Source organism: Bos grunniens, chromosome 10 (genome assembly GCF_055505025.1).
Source record: "Bos grunniens cultivar Pamir isolate PY7600 chromosome 10, Bosgru_T2T1.0, whole genome shotgun sequence".
In the NCBI taxonomy this organism is placed as follows: Eukaryota; Metazoa; Chordata; class Mammalia; order Artiodactyla; family Bovidae; genus Bos; species Bos grunniens.
This window is the reverse complement of record NC_141174.1, coordinates 2,518,851-2,534,846: the sequence shown is the minus strand read 5'-3', so window position 1 is coordinate 2,534,846 and position 15,996 is coordinate 2,518,851. Positions and strand designations below refer to the sequence as shown.

Genomic DNA, 15,996 nt, shown 5'->3' with positions numbered 1-15,996 from the left:
CTGCCTGCAGTAGTAGACATAATGGTCATCTGAGTTAAATTCCCCCATTCCAGTCCATTTCAGTTCGCTGATTCCTAGACTGTCGACATTCACTCTTGCCATCTCCTGTTCGACCACTTCCAATTTGCCTTGATTCATGGACCTGACATTCCAGGTTCCTATGCAATACTGCTCTTTACAGCATCGGACCTTGCTTCTATCACCAGTCACATCCACAACTGGGTATTGTTTTTGCTTTGGCTCCATCCCTTCATTCTTTCTGGAGGTATTTCTCCACTGATCTCCAGTAGCATATTGGGCCCCTACTGACCTGGGGAGTTCCTCTTTCAGCATCCTATCATTTTGCCTTTTCATACTGTTCATGGGGTTCTTAAGGCAACCTTCTCCAGTGGACCTCATTCTGTCAGATCTCTCCACCATGACCCGCCCATCTTGGGAGGCCCCACAGGGCATGGCTTACTTTCATTGAGTTAGACAAGGCTGTGGTCCTAGTGTGATTAGATTGACTAGTTTTCTGTGAGTATGGTTTCAGTGTGTCTGCCCTCTGATGCCCTCTTGCAACACCTACCATCTTACTTGGGTTTCTATAACCTTGGACGTGGGGTATCTCTTCACGGCTGCTCCAGCAAAGCACAGCTGCTGCTCCTTACCTTGGACGAGGGGTATCTCCTCACCGCCGCCCTTCCTGACCTTCAACGTGGGATAGCTTCTCTAGGCCCTCCTGCGCCCACGCAGCCACCGCTCCTTGGACGTGGGGTTGGTCCTCCCGGCCGCCGCCCCTGGCCTCGGGCGTCGGGGCGTTGGGTAGCTCCTCCCAGCCACCGCCCCTGACTTTGGACACGGGGTAGCTCCTCCCGGCCGCTGCCCCTGATCTCGGACTTGGGTAGCTTACTTATCCCATCTTATAATAGACCCCACTGGGGGCTTCACTGTAGGCAACAAACACCTACCAGAGCTTTCCCCCCCTCTTTTGTGGAATAGTCAATGTCCCCCAGAGGTCAGAACTGAATTTTGGAGGTGTCATCAGAAGCTGCCTGCCAGTGCAGGAGATGCCACAGACTCAGGTTCAATCCCTGGGTCAGGAAGATCCCCTGGAGGAGGAAATGGCAACCCGCTTCAGTATTCTTGCCTGGAAAACTCCATGGACAGAGGAGCCTGGAGGCCAGTCTAGGGGCTTGCATAGAATTGGACATGACTGAGCATGCAAGTCCTCGTCTACCATCTTGGCCGAGTTCCCTCAGATATTCTGATAACCTAACTGGGCATCTTGTCTGCAGACACCTTGAGACTCACGTATGGAATGTCTGGTATGGGCGTTTGACGGTGGGTGGCCACACTTTGGTATTAAGCCTCACCCGACTCGGGCAACTTACCCAGAGTTCATCAGATTTGATCCAAATGACTTTCTGCTTTCCCTCCCAATCAATTTCCCTGAAATGTGGAAGATTGTTCATCCAGGAGGGAACACCACCGCTCCGAAGGTAGAAAAACACCACAAGGGGACCGAGCTGGAACCTTGGCAAACCCACTGGGGCCTGGGGTGACAGTTTGAGGTTTTTTGGGAATCCAGCCCAGCAGGCCCTGCTCGAAGCGACCTTCCAGTAACGCCTTGAGCACAGAAGGGACAGCCGGGGACCTGCAATCCCCCGTGCGCGCAGAGCCCAGCTGAGGGCGGTGCAGGTCTGCCAGGGCCAGTGCTGCTGTGAGATCTCCGGGCTAACACGGCCCACCAGCGAAACCACGCCCTTCCCTCCCCTCTGGCGTGGGTCCTGGCGCCCTGGGCCTGGGCTTGTCCCAGGCACTCTTCTCCCGCCCAGCTCCCTCTGGGAGGCCCTCGAGGTCTCAGGGTTTGGCAACTTATCTGCAGAAGCCCTGGGTAGGCTGGCAGGCTCCAGCCCCACTGCACAACTTTAGTGTATCGCTTGACGACTTCCAAAAGAAAGGCACAGTCTGTCTGAACCACAGGTTCATGGTGGGAGGCCTGCTGTCCCCTGACGCTTTGGGTCACACCTAGAAGTCTCCTGAGACCCACAGGTGAGCTCGGCCTTCGGCTGCGAATCTGTGTGTTTACAGAAGCTGTGTGGTTTCCTGATGCAAAGAAGGCACGTATGAGAACAGGCTGGGCTTCCCAGGTGGCGCGTTGGGGAAGAACCCGCCTGCCAATTCAGGAGCAGTGGGTTTGACCCCCGGGTCAGGAAGAGCGCCTGGAGTAGGAAACGGCAGCCCACTTCAGTATTCCCGCCTGGAAAATTCCATGGACAGAAGAGCCCGGCGGGCTACAGTCCATGGGGTTGTGAGCATGACTGGGCGTGAGTGAGCACAACGCGAAAGGCACGGCCGCGTGCCGCGGAGGCTCTGGCGCCGAGCCGTGAAAGGAACGGCACACGCAGCCCGGCGCAGGCGCAGACCACAGCCGACCTTACTGCTGAGCGTGCGCTTCCGAAGACGCAGGGCACACAATGCTACGCGGCGCTTTCTTCAATTGATGCAACTCAGTCATTTTTATTGCAACTGGAAGACAATACATCACAGAAACCTTATGGTAGGTCTGGGGGGAAAGTGTTATTTACAATAAATGATGAAATAGTTTGTCTTTGGCAATATGATTACATACGAAGGATGCGAAATGCAAGTATGGATGCCTCCAAGCAACGCCATCGGGTCCCTCGAGGTGCGCGGGCTGTGCCTGCTTCCGCTCTTCCTCCAGGCAACACAAACGCGACCGAACGTCACTTTCTCCTCTACGGGTCTCCCTTTCTGTTCATGATATTGGCAGTTTCATACAGAAAGAAACACGGACGAAAATTGGCTTTTGAAAACTTATTACTCTAAGTGAATACACTTGGCCATGGAGGTCTATTGGCCAGAGGTCACACGACCCCGAGTATTGAGAGTAAACCTCTTGTCTTCTGATTGCTTTATCACTGTTATTTATTTTTCTGTAAAACAAAAACAGAACTCAGAAATGTTACAGAATCAGAGTATAAAAAAATGTACACGTGTATAATGCTTCCCAGACACACACGGATACTTGCTTCCTCCACATTGTCACCATGGCAGTGTCAGTAGCGAGTGTGAACGACAGCGGTTACTGAATCAGCTGTGTCGATGGCTCGACACACACACTCGGGCAATGCTGCACGTTTAAATAACTGAACTTGTGCTAAGAGTTTCATCTAACAAAAGGGAGGGGTTGGGAACTCAGGCCACAGTCGTGAAAGGGTGAGAGACAGTTTCTAGGTTTGCTAGACACACCATATCGAAGTCTTTGCGAATCCAATATGGAATATTAATTCCTTGCAAAAAGTAGGGAAGGCTGTTCTCAACGGTTGCAAAGGAAGTGAAAAACACTGCTGTATCTATTCCAAATAAATAGTCTTGATTTCAGCGCTAACAAAACGAACAGGAAGGGTACTTGTGAGCACGATCACAGTAAGTCAGAAGTGATCTTTCACCCAGGTCTGATTTCAAAAGTAGGACAGACAGCAGAACGCAGCACCATAGACACATTGGTTTCGGCCGTGAAAAGATGGATCGTTCAAAACATCGGATTTTCCTTCCTTAATTTTTGGTCAGTGACACTATAGCACTTATTTGCTGAACTGTGGAAGAATTGTAAGGTCACACACATTATTCATGATAAAAGCAACGGAGTCTGTGCTTAATTCAAGAATAACCAGTAGGGGGCAGAGAGAGCAGTTGGCCACCATCACCGGCACTCTCTCCAAGGAAGGGGGGTTGACAGATGGGTTCACAAAGGCAGGTGGGTCTACATAGAACATTGAACGCCCTGCGGACATTCTCACGGGGCTCCAGGGACGGGAACACCACACAACAGATATACTTTGATTTACACATTCCATTACAACGAAGGAAAAAAAAGACACCATTCCAACTTTGTAACTGTGTTAACTGCAATATAAACCAAAGTCCCGAGTTTTGGTAGGTAACTAAAAACAGGGTTATCACTTAGGTTATATAGCAAAAGTGTTGATGTATATTATATATAGTAGTATAAATAATAAAAAAGTATTATTTAAATTAGATCACAGTGCTGCGTTATGTGCATAACAGTGTTTGATATAGTATTCGAGCTGGGACCTACGACACGAAGGATTGAGCTGTCAACACTGGTTAAGTCACAATCAAGAGGGGACACGGAGTTCAGATGTGTTCTTTTGGTGGCAAAAAAAAAAAAAAAAAAATCCTGAAGATGAAAGAAAAATACTCCTCTACAGAAATATAAAAAAGAAAATGGCAACATCTGGGCAGCTGTGATCCACCAGAAAGAAACGAGTCCCAACCTGAATCAAGTTTAAAGGGAAAGAGAAGTCACATTGAGTTGAATCCAATCCCATGTGGAAAACCCTCCCGTGCAGGTCACTTGTACAGATTGATTCCTTCTCTGAGAGCTCTTGGATGAGAGGCTGGGGGCCCACACGTGTGGAGTGTGGGGCAGGGGTCACTGAGATGGGGGGCTGGTAGCATTTGGGCCCCAGGACTGAGCTGGACAAAGGCCATCTGGAAGGTCTTCACCCTACAAAGCCCACAGCCCGAAGCTCCCCCCCCCTCCCCCCGGTGAGACGTGGTATTCACGACCGCGCTCAGCCAGGGCCAGACACCCGGTGCCTCTCCCAGGGAAAAACCCAGCTCTTGGGAGAAGCCTCCCACACAGTCCTTCTGAAAAACGCAGCCCCAAGACTAAAATCTGCCACAGCTGTTTTGGCCAGGGTTTTCTCCAACCATCGTCTGGATGTGGGGTGGGTTCACTTTAGTTTCAGATAGACAATTTGACCAAAGAACTCTTGAACACATGTGTGTGTGTATATATATACTGCTTAGAGAGGGGGGAGGGAAATAGGAGCTTAGGGTGTATCATAAGGCTGGGAAAATCGATGATGCAGACCCTTTCCACAAAGTACTAGGTAAAGATAAGAGACAACTGTAGTAGCATAAAAATAACTTTCTGCGCGTATAGCATTTAAGAAGAAAGAGCATAGTCTCCGTCTCTTAAACGTGTCCTAGGACTGACAACAAGTAAATGCGGATGTCACGGTGCGGACGAGTTCATGGTTGTTTCCCCAAAGCATCTTCAAATATTGCTATAGTTCCCCACTGCCCCCCCACCCCCCGCCCCACGTGAGTATGTGAGATACTGGAATGACACACGAAAACGCCGTTTCTCCCAGCAGGAGAAACCAAAGCAAAAACACCACACCCCTGGAACGGTGCTTAGGCGATTTTTGTCAAGACTAAATGAGTACACAGGGTAGTTTGGAAGCTAAAAGAACACCTGATGTTTGGGAAGAAATTCCAAGACTAGAGTGAATTACACTGGAGCAAAATATTCTTTCACAAATAGGCTTGTGCTTAAATTCTCTACTGCTCTTGGAGGAGGGGGTGACAGAGGGTGTCTTCTGCCCCCGGCTTGGCAAGGACATGGACAACCTCATTCCGCAATGAAGTCACTATGAACGGCCACAGACACATCGATACTTTTTTTTTTTTTTTCTCAACAATCGAAATACAAAGTTAAACACAATTGAGCCATTGTTTTGGTTATGCATAATGTGTATGCCTCCAAAAACAGAAGAAAAATAGAAAAAAGTACCCTCACTAAAGTTTCCCCTAGGTCTCCCAGCAGCTCCTGTGTTAGGGACTGCAGGAGACGCAGGAAATAACACTTAGAAAGCTGCCCGATGAGGTATTTATGCAAAAAGAGTGGTTCTGGAGTTAAGAACACACTTTTATAAGATATTTCTCTATTTCTCAAAGAGATCAGAAAAGTAAATCACACACATTGCATTTTATTATTTTCTAAAAGAGGCCTTTGCTCCTTTAGAAAAAAGGAAATGAGGGGAGACAGCCCACCGGTGGGGGTCGCCGTCGAAGGAACCCCCGCCAGAAAACAGTCCTGGATGTTTGTCTCTGCCTTTCGGGAGGGAAGTCTGGATTTGATCTGGGAGGGCTGGGTGGCTGAGGGGGGCTTGGTGAGGGGACACCGCCAAGTGCCGCCCGGATCCCGCAGCTGCGGATGGCTTTTGGGGTGTCAGACGTTGCTGTGGGGAGACGGAGGGTCCGGGGCGCTTCGAAAAGACATCCTTACCCCCATCTCTCCACGCCCAGCACAAGCGCGCTGGGCGCACTCAGGTTCAGTAATGAGTCTGACCTGCGCAGGGCTGTAGATCTTTTTTTCAGCTCAGCAGCAGCCCAGGGGAAGAGGACGCGCGGGTTAGCTTCTCCCGCCGTCCCGGCCGCTGGAGGTGCGGGCCGTGCCCGGGGCGGGCGGAGGGCTCCGCAACGCCCACCCCGCCTGTTTCAAAAAGGGAAGATCACCCCAGTCCCCTCCTTCTCCCTCACCGTCTATCTTGAGAGCAGGTGTTTTTACGCTTTAAAATCCCCTTCCGTGTGGGCGGAAGATCACTCTTTCAAAGGTTCCTCTGATCTCCCTAACTCCTTTCTTTCAGGCAAAGGTAACAGGAGCTGCTTCCGGGCCGCGCGCCCTCACCTGGTGGTCTGAACGCCGCGCCACAACCTGGGTGGGCGTCGCTCCAGGTGGGCTCGAGCACCCGGGCGGCGGGGACGCCGGGAGCGGCGTCGGGGGCGTCTGCGGGCCGGGCCCTCCCGGGCCCGCGCACTCTCTCCGTCACGGGCACCCTAACTCACACCCTCATCCGATAAGGCCCAGGCGTGTTTCCCCTTCTCCTGGCGAATTTGCATAATCGTTCACTGCCTTTTCCCCTAGAAACCAAATCTCGGTCCTGGTTTTCTCAAGCCAGTGTCCCTTACTTCTCTTGATTCTATCATACACACTCACGACTCAGTTTGCCCTCAGATTATTGCGTCATGGTAAACATGCACAGACAGAGAGAAAGGACACACTTTTCAACAGAGAATCAGAGGGGCCGGGGGCTGAAGTGCAGACAAGGCAATCCAGAGCGCCGCCATCCAGGCCCTACCAGAACATGAAGAGATTTTTGTATTGCAGAGTAAGCTCCCCAACAGTCAGAATTTGTCCCTGAAGAAGGTTAAACCTTAAACACCTGCTTCAAAAAACCAAAACAAAATAATCGGAAAAAAGGAAAAGAAAAAAAACAAAAAAACAAAAAAGCGAAAAAAATTAAAGGAAAGGAAAGAAAAAAAAAAAAGAAAAAAAGAAGAAAACCAAAAGAACCTCTAAGCCTAAGGGCTTAAAAATTAGAGGCATAGCCTTTTCTCTATTTTCTATATTTATATGAAAATAATTCATGCTTCATGCTAAATACATTATTTACCTTACAAGAACTTTGTTATTTTTGAATAAAAAAAAGTTTGTGTTTTTGTGATTTTTTTTTTTCTTTTTCTTTTTTCAAAGGAATTCCATGCATTGTGGATCAGAAATTTCTGCTGGCTACACGGCTGAATGTGGAAATCATTTTGATTTTTGCAAAGATGAATACTGACTGACGTTAATTGCAAACTCCATTTTGAGGGCAGTATAGGAGTTTTGTTTTTCTTTTTTGCCATATTTTACTTTAGTTTGTCCATCAGTGTGCCTTTCATCTTTTAAAAATACACAATACTAATGGCAGGTCCGCAGCTTTTTGTTTTCACTTGGATCAAATGGTTTTGACAGACAGAAAAAGTTTTGTACCATTATTTCCTTAACAGCTATGGTAATTTCTTGGAACTTGATTCTCACTTGGGCAGTTAAGAAGACAGCTTGTTTTTTGCATCAGTTTTTTTTTTCCCCCCTTCCGTGTGTGTGGTGTGTGTGTGTGCACAGGTGCATATGAGCAGGACCAACCTTCAGGCTTATGGCTTGTGTAACCTGCTTTTCATTTAATACAGAACAGAATCCAATGATCAGCAACATCATTAAAAACTGACCCAGTTTCTTCTCATGAGTCACTGAGACCTGGTGAACAAGAGCGGTCCAGTGTTCGCCTGCGGAGATGCTACTGGGCTTCGTGGTTAAGAAGCACAGACGACTGGTGACCGCCCTGCTCCCACCTCACACTGCATGCTGGAGCCACACCAAGGCTTCTCCTGGCATCATCTGATGCCCCAGTGCCACGAGCCTGGGTCTGCTCCTAGGGGGACCAGGGGTCCTTCCGTCTCCTCAGTTGCCTTACGTGGGCTCACTCACTGACCCCAGCTGGGTGCACACCCTGACCTCTTAAACCTAAAGGTTGGGCCTGATCGACGGTGACCTTGCACACGTGCCTTCTAGCGCTGGGTGTGTGTCCCCGCGGCATTCCCGCTGCGTCCCTGTGGATTCAGCCGCGGGATTCTGAGACAAGCTGGAGGAAGCAATGGTCATTTTGGCTTTTTCGGTTTTGTCTTCAGGTAATGAAAAGCTTTTGTAAAACGGCTGAGTGTCAATATGAGTTCTATGGCTTCAATCTCCTTTCAACATAAAATTCTTAAGGGTCCAAAACCAAGGGGGGGGGGGGGCAAATTAAAAAAAAAAAAAGGAAAGAAAAGAAAGAAAACCAAACCAAAGGAAAAAGAAAAAAAGAATAAATTGCTGATATTGCCACAAATCATTAGAAATCTCCTGACATGCTGAAACCAAATGGCCGTAAGTTCAAAACAAATCAGTGACTTGTTTCTGTTAATTTTTCGCGGTTTCCTTTTGCTCCTTCTGCCCCTTTGCCGTCCGATTGGTGATGTTGTTCAGGCAGGACCGGATGCCCGCCAGGTGCAGGAGCGAGCCCGCCGCCTCCTTCATCTCCTCGTCGTCGCTCTCGGGGGGCTTCTCCGTGCGTCTCTTTTTGAGGGGCAGCGTGTCGCTGGGCACCTTCCGCGCCTTGGCCGCGGGCGGCCGCTTCTTGTGCGCGGGGCCGCCGTCGCCCGGGGCCTCCCGGGGGCCGCGCGGCCGGCCGTCCTCCTCCGGCTCGCTGTGGCTCTCGCGGCTGGGGCAGCTGCCCTCGCTGCCCTCCGGGCCCCCCTTGGCGGCGACCTCGTCGGGCTCGTCGGCCGAGGAGGACGAGGCGCAGTCGCTGGCGGGCGAGGCGCTGCGGGCGGCGGCGGCCTTGGCGCTGCTGTAGGTGTGGTCCTCCTTGGGGTCCCCGCTGACCACCGGGGAGCCGCACGCCGGCTCGCTCTCAGTCCGCAGGCGGCAGCCGGGGAGGCCGTTCCTGCAGGGCGGGGACGAGAGAGGACACCGTTAAACCCCCTGGAGCAGCCCCCCGGCAGCCCCCCGAGCTCTCGGAGCAGATGCAGGGACACCGGCCAGCGGTCTGCCAACAGGAGCCTCTGCCCTGAGGCTGAGGCCCGAAATCCCTGCTGACCTCCCGCCGTGGACACGATCACTCCATTCGAGCGGCTGAGGCGTCAAAGCAACGCTCTCTTGCTGTGACGGCGGTGGAAGCACAATCTCTCCTGATAAACTGTAAGAAACAAGCTGTGCTGGGTTTCACGTGCCCGCCAGTGCGCGGCAGAGACACCACCGGGCGACGCTGGCTGGGTCCTTCCGAGGAAAAAAGCCTGCTCTCCTCTAAGACAGCGCCAGGAGACTTTGTCAGCCGGCTAAACCTGGTGTTCAGGGAAAAAGAGGCACCTGCCCTGGGTGACAGCTCCTCGCTGCCACGGCCCCTCCCTCATCCACTCACGCCACCCCTCATGTGGATGCGCGGCCTTAGGGTGGGGGTCCCCGGGGGAGACAGCCCAGGCGGCATGAGATCCAGACACTCACAAGGATGCTCACAGATGATCAGAGAAGCAAGTCATGGTTACACAGACGCAACACAACAAGCTACCCTCTACTAAACTGACCACCTGCCAGGCGCCTTGCTGTATCTGCAGAGAAGATCGCATTCAACTCTAAAGTGGTTCTGTTAGCATCCTTATTCTATAGATGCTACAGGTGAGGTCTGGGCAAGTTTGGTGATTTACTTAAAGCCACACAGCTCATCAGAAGAGCAGGAATGGGAAGCAAAGCCTGACTTTCGAGCTCTCAGCTACACCACCAGACCGACTCTTGCTCTTTTCTGATTTGCCCTGTAACCAGATCACCTATGCGTTCCCACCACAACTCAAGAGGACTGTCACACCTCCGAGTATGTCGTCATGCCCGTATGTCCGAGCAGGGGACGGACCTCCCTTGGCTTTCTTTTTGGCAAAAGGGACACAGTATCTGCACCCCGTGCCCCACCCCGCTTCACGGGGCTGTGCAATGTGGGTGATGCCGGCCACTGTCTGGACCAGCGAGGACCGTGATGCGTCCGTGGAGTTCGGCCACACGCTGTGTGGACAGCCGTGGATCCTGTCTGCCCGGCGCACAGGAGGGGCCGGCAGTGAGGCGATCGGGGAGGAACACTCATGGAGGGGGGTCACTTACAGCTGCAGGGGGCAGAGAGAGGGCACGGAGGCCTGTGGGGGACACGGCGTCTGGCTGTGGGTGTGGGGGCTGGGGGCTCTGGGCGGGGTGGGGGGAACTTTCTGCTGCACCACACTGGCCCCCTTTCCCACTGGCTCGCCCACCAATGAAAACATTTCTACATATTGGGATTGTGGATACCCCTGTCCCAACTGCCCCAACTGTCAGCACCCCGAACTCCCTCCATGGCCAGCACTTCTCACCATCATCACGGACTGTGTGATGGTTCCCGTGAGAGGGTCAGCCGCACAAGGCAGGGCCCGGCCCCGGGGATGTTCTCAGGGCCTAGCTTGGTGCCAGGCAGGGAGGGGACCCCCGCAGGAGACACTGAGCGAGCGCTGGAGCAGGCAGCCTGGGGAGTGTCCACCAGCGTGCCGGAGCGGGTGGGATTGTGCGGCAGAGACCAGGTGGTCTGGGGAGTGTCCACCAGCGTGCTGGAGCAGGTGGGATTGTGCGGCAGAGAGCAGGCGGTCTGGGGGGCCTTCCTGGACACTCCCTGAGGAGGTGGCCCCGGGGAAGGACAGTGTGGTGCTGTGGAGAGGGAGAGGATTCTGGGAGCAAAAGAGTCAAGGAAAAGGCAAGCAGTGTGAAAGACGAACTCTCCGTGAGTCCAGGCGAGAGGCATACGTGCTGCTCCCTGTGCTTCTCCTCCTCCTTTCCCACAGGCTAACCCTTCTTTTAAGTAAAAAGTCTGGGGTGTTGGGTAGAGACAGGGAGAAACACACCAGAAAGAAAGCAGGTGCTGCCTTTCACTTCCGTCCATATAAGAGCGGGGGTTCTGAACCTGAGAGCTTCTTTCTCTCTCCTTCTTTCAAGGACATAAATAAGCCTAAGCCATAATGGAAAAGAATATCAAAAAGAAGACTGTGTATATATATCTATGTTTGTATAGGGCTTCCCAGGTAGCTCAGTGGTAAAGAATATGCCTGCTGTGCAGGGGACCCAGGCTCCCTGGTTCAGGAAGATTCTCTGGAGAAGGGAATAGCAACCCACTCCAGTATTCTGGCCTGGTGGGATACAGTCCATGGGGTCGCAAAGCTTTGGACAGGACTGAAGCAACTGAACACAGATATGTGTGTAAATGAATCCCTTTCCTATACAGCAGTAATCAACACGGGAGAAGGCGACGGCACCCCACCCCAGCACTCCTGCCTGGAGAATCCCAGGGACGAGGGAGCCTGGTGGGCTGCAGTCGCTGGGGTCGCAAAGAGTCAGACACGACTGAATAGCTTCACTTTCACGCACTGGAGAAGGAAATGGCAACCCACTCCAGTGTTCTTGCCTGAAGAATCCCAGGGATGGGGGAGCCTGCTGGGCTGCCATCTATGGGGTCGCACAGAGTCGGACATGACTGAAGCAACTTAGCAGCAGTAATTAACACAGCACTGTAAATCAAATATACTTTAAAAAAGAACAAGATATACGCAAGCGCGAGAGCAGCGCACTGAGACCTTCTTAAAGGCATCACAGGAAGTGAAGGAAAAGAAACAAGCAAATCACTTCCCAAGCCTGTGAATTCGAGGCGGTGTGGGGCAGGGTCTCTGCTTCCACGGAAAACACACTGCACTCCAAGCACGGTCCCAAGATCCATGCCCTGCAACCCCAGCCCCACTCCACCGCCTCGCAGACAGACAGACAGAACAAACTCAGGGAACCCTGTGACTGGTTCAGGGCAACCCTGCTGGCCCTCAAAGATGGCCCAAACAGGAGACTGCAGTGTATCCCCGGCCTCCCCGGGAAGGAAGCTTCCTGTGACGGAGACGGGAAACCAGCACATTGACGATACCTTTGGATAAAAACGGGCACGCAGAGAGAACTTCAGGGAGTTAGAGTTAAAATATAAATGCATCTTTCTCTCACGTGATACAGTTAGCTTTCTCTGAGATTTTACGACGGGCTCATAATCCATAAATTACACACACACTCAGCAGGAAGCGACAAGCTCCTTCAAATATTAATCACTCGAAGCAGCGCTGTTCATGGTGCGGGCAGGCCGGCTGCACTGACCGGTGTCAGACACCTCCTGCTGCAGGGTCCGTCATTGCAGGACGCCAGCTACTTTACAAAGAAACCAGGCAGGCTGAACATATTACGTTGGAGGAGGAAGAACTTCCAACCGCTTCCTCAAATACTGTTCATCAAAATCAACATGGGGTATGTCTGAAGCGCCTGCCATTTTTAGCTTCGTTTTCTAAGGAACGATACTCACGACGATCCTGTTAGCATAAATTAAAGCCACCTGACTTCACTGGGACCCCACAGAACCATGTGTTACTCATCTCAAATAAAAACCTGGTATTAATCCTCTTGTCAAATCGGTGGGAAACACTCAACATGCAAGTTGAGAAATCACATTAGTTCAGGGTGAGAACGAGCACCCCTCGCCACCCACAGGTTCAGGGACGGCTTTTGGTCAGACACGGCCATTTTGCTGGTTTTGGACTTGCTCACGATTTGTTCCGTTACCACAGCACCTCCGCGTGTCGTCACCGACCCTTCCGCCTGTGCACTAGGGTTCCCTCTGGAGCTGATGGCTTTCAACTGGAGGGGAGCATGTGTGGCGAAGTCGTCCTTCTTAGGGGTTTACTTGAGAACTCCGGTCTTTTGCCAAGTGTGAAGAGAAGCAGGTGGGGTTAAGAGGATTATAGGAGCAGTGCTTGCTGTGCAGTGCTTTTGTCCAAAACGGACCACAGGTAGGAAGACACAGAGGACGAGAGCTGACCAGGCGCTTCCGTTCCCAGCTGGTGGCAGAAAGACATTCGGAAGGCTTCTTCCAACTGCCATACAAAAGACCCCAGGGGAAGGACAGCGATGTGTTTTTAGTCATTTGCTGGATTCCTTGGCAAATAAGGGGAATCTTGGAGATCCATGGAAATGCACACAGACCAAAAGAACCTCACACACACACACAGATGAAAATCTTACAAAAAAAGACAAAATCTGAAAAGTGAGCAGCAGGCATGTAAGGAAGGCAGGGCTTTGTGGAGCAAATGCCGCCTCCAGCTCTGGGCCAGGAGCCCAAACCTGGGGGGAGGGTGCTGCAGGGGGAAGGACTCGGGCAGCTCCCGGGTTACTGTGGCCCCTCGGGGGGTTAAAGCGCCCTCGGACGCATTGCTCCCCAGGCTCCCAGCACAAGTTCACAAAGCAAAACCTCTCCTGAAGACAGCAACCCACCCCAAGGCCGTCAGGATGCCTGCATATCAGGCTGAATCATAGGAGCTTATAATCTAAAATCACCAAATAGCCCGCTGCTGCTGCTGCCAAGTCGCTTCAGTCGTGTCCAACTCTGTGCGACCCCATGGACTGCAGCCCACCAGGCTCCCCCGTCCCTGGGATTCTCCGGGCAAGAGCACTGGAGTGGGCTGCCATAAACAGCCCGCTAGGAAAGTAGAAATGTAAAAACGCCACGTAAAACGCGGGACCCTTGAATGATGAGGCCTTCGGTGAGATCCTGGGGAATTGGCGGCAGACAGTGGCATAAAGGCCAGCCTGACCTCAGCTCCAGATGGAACTGCAAGCAAGAGCCTCCCTTGAGAGTTTTAAGCCACGAGTCTGAAGTCTTGTGGGCGTGAGGCCAGAATTCTACCGTGTGGACCAACAGACCCCAAGCTACATTCAGTTTAAAGTGCCCGGTGGTGCCCACTAGAGGAGAACACAACCCTTCTTGGAAGAACATACTTCAAACGCAGTCCACAAAGAACTCTCACAGATAAGACTTTAAAGAACACAGGTTCACATTAAAAGAAAAAAAATAATTAAATACAAAAGAAATAAGCTACTGTACAAGAAAACAGAAAAAAAAAAAACAACCCATAGAATCTGAACTGTAAAGTCTGAAAATACTGCAACAATTAGACAAAGAATATAATGTATGCACCAAAAAAACAAAAATTAAAGAGGGAATTGGCAAATATTACAAACACTGGATTACTAAAACCAAGCGGACTTGATTTGGGGATGCCTCAAACAGAATTTCCAGAGCTGAAAAATATAATTCCTGAAATTAAAAAACTCAATGCAATTGAATTGTGGAAAACAAACAAATAAAAAATTAAGTCAATTGAAAGATGGATCTAAAGACATTATAGGAACTGCAGCGGAGAGAGATAAGAGATGGGAAACATGGAAGAGAGGCTGGGCAATGCAGAATACAACAAGAGCATCCAACCAAACGCAACTGGAGGTCCAGAGTGAAGGAGAAATGCAGAAGAACCAATCCCACAGCAGGAAATGGCTGAGGATTTCCTGTTACGAACGTTACCAATCTTCAGATTCAGAAAGCCAACAAGTCCCATGGAGGATACAAAGAAATGCACACCTAGATAGATTAAGTCATCACAGACATCTCTCTCTCTCTCTCTCTCACACACACACACACACACACAGGCTTTGGAGTACGAGAAAGGAGACACAGCACTTAAGGAAGAGGAGTAGTTAAGATAAACCAGTGACTCAGATGAGGTAGAACAGTAATGTCAAAACGAGAGAGAAAAAGTAGCTGTCCAACTACAATACTATCGTCTGGGAACGACGGCCCAGCGAGAGGCTGAAGGCAAAAGAAGAGGGTGGCAGAGGATGAGATGGTTAGACAGCATCACCGACTCCATGGACATGAACTTGAGCAAACCCCGGGAGACAGTGAAGGACAGGGAAGCCCTCCGTGCGTCACTCAGTCCACGGGGTCGCAGAGCTGGACATGACTTAGCAACTGAATGACAGCAAGAAAGAAGGCAAAATAAAAATATTTTCAGACAAAAAGTCAAGACTTTGATTAAAAGCAGATACTCAGTGATAGGACCTTCTTAAGAGCATTTTTCAGGAAAAAAAGAGAAAACAGACTTACGGTTAGCAAAGGGGGAAGGCTGGGACTAAACCCACATGCGTCTGTCTATATATAAAATGGAGACCCGACAAGGACCTCCTGTGGAGCACAGGGAACGCACTCAGGACTCTGTGTTAGTGACAGCCTACACGGGGAAGACTGAAGGAGCACAGGCGCAAGCGCTGGGTGACTGAATCGTTTGCTGCACACCGGAAACTAGCACAGCACCGCAGATCCACTATGTACCCACATAAAACAGAAGTGGAATAAAAGCCAGACGCAAGAAAGGTCTCAGACGCAAGAGAAAAAAAAGTGCTAAGCAAAGGAAATGGACTCAAGTAGCGACCCTTGGTGGCACCAAGCTGTCCCCTGGTGTCTGGGGGGGTTTTGGCTCCAGGTCCCCACAGATATCAAAATCTCAAGTCCCTTTTACAAAATGGTACAGTATGTGCTTAGAACCTAGGCAGGCCCTGCAATGCGTTTCACATCACCCCAGGATCGCGTACGGTGCCGAGTACAACGTGCGGATGCGCGCCATGCCAACAACTGCCAGTGCACAGGGCAAGGAAGCCTTGATTTTTGGAACTTTCTGGAATTCTTTTTATTTCCTAATATTTTCTATCAGCAGTCGATTGAATCCATGGACGCAGAACCTATGGATATGGAGGGCCAACGATAATAGCTGACTTAAAGAAACTGAAATACGAAATAGAGCTCAAGTCCCAGACATTTAAATGCAGCATGTTATTTCGGAGGTGGAGAGAACAGAAGTTGAAGTATCCCAGAGGCCTTGACTGAGCAGGAGGTTAAC

At 51.0% G+C, this 15,996-nt stretch overlaps 1 protein-coding gene across 17 annotated transcripts in view; it reads right to left on the bottom strand.

Annotated features, from left to right (window-relative positions):
* Positions 1-2,473: 2,473 nt before the first annotated feature.
* FOXN3 (forkhead box N3) overlaps positions 2,474-15,996 on the bottom strand; it is a 446,920-nt gene continuing 433,397 nt past the window's right edge. For all 17 annotated transcript variants that reach the window (XM_086319211.1, XM_086319213.1, XM_086319223.1 and 14 more), the window contains one exon: positions 2,474-9,122. In XM_086319211.1, coding sequence (XP_086175337.1) covers positions 8,597-9,122 — 526 coding nt within the window. In that variant the 3' untranslated portion in view covers positions 2,474-8,596. The remainder of the gene's footprint in view (positions 9,123-15,996) is intronic.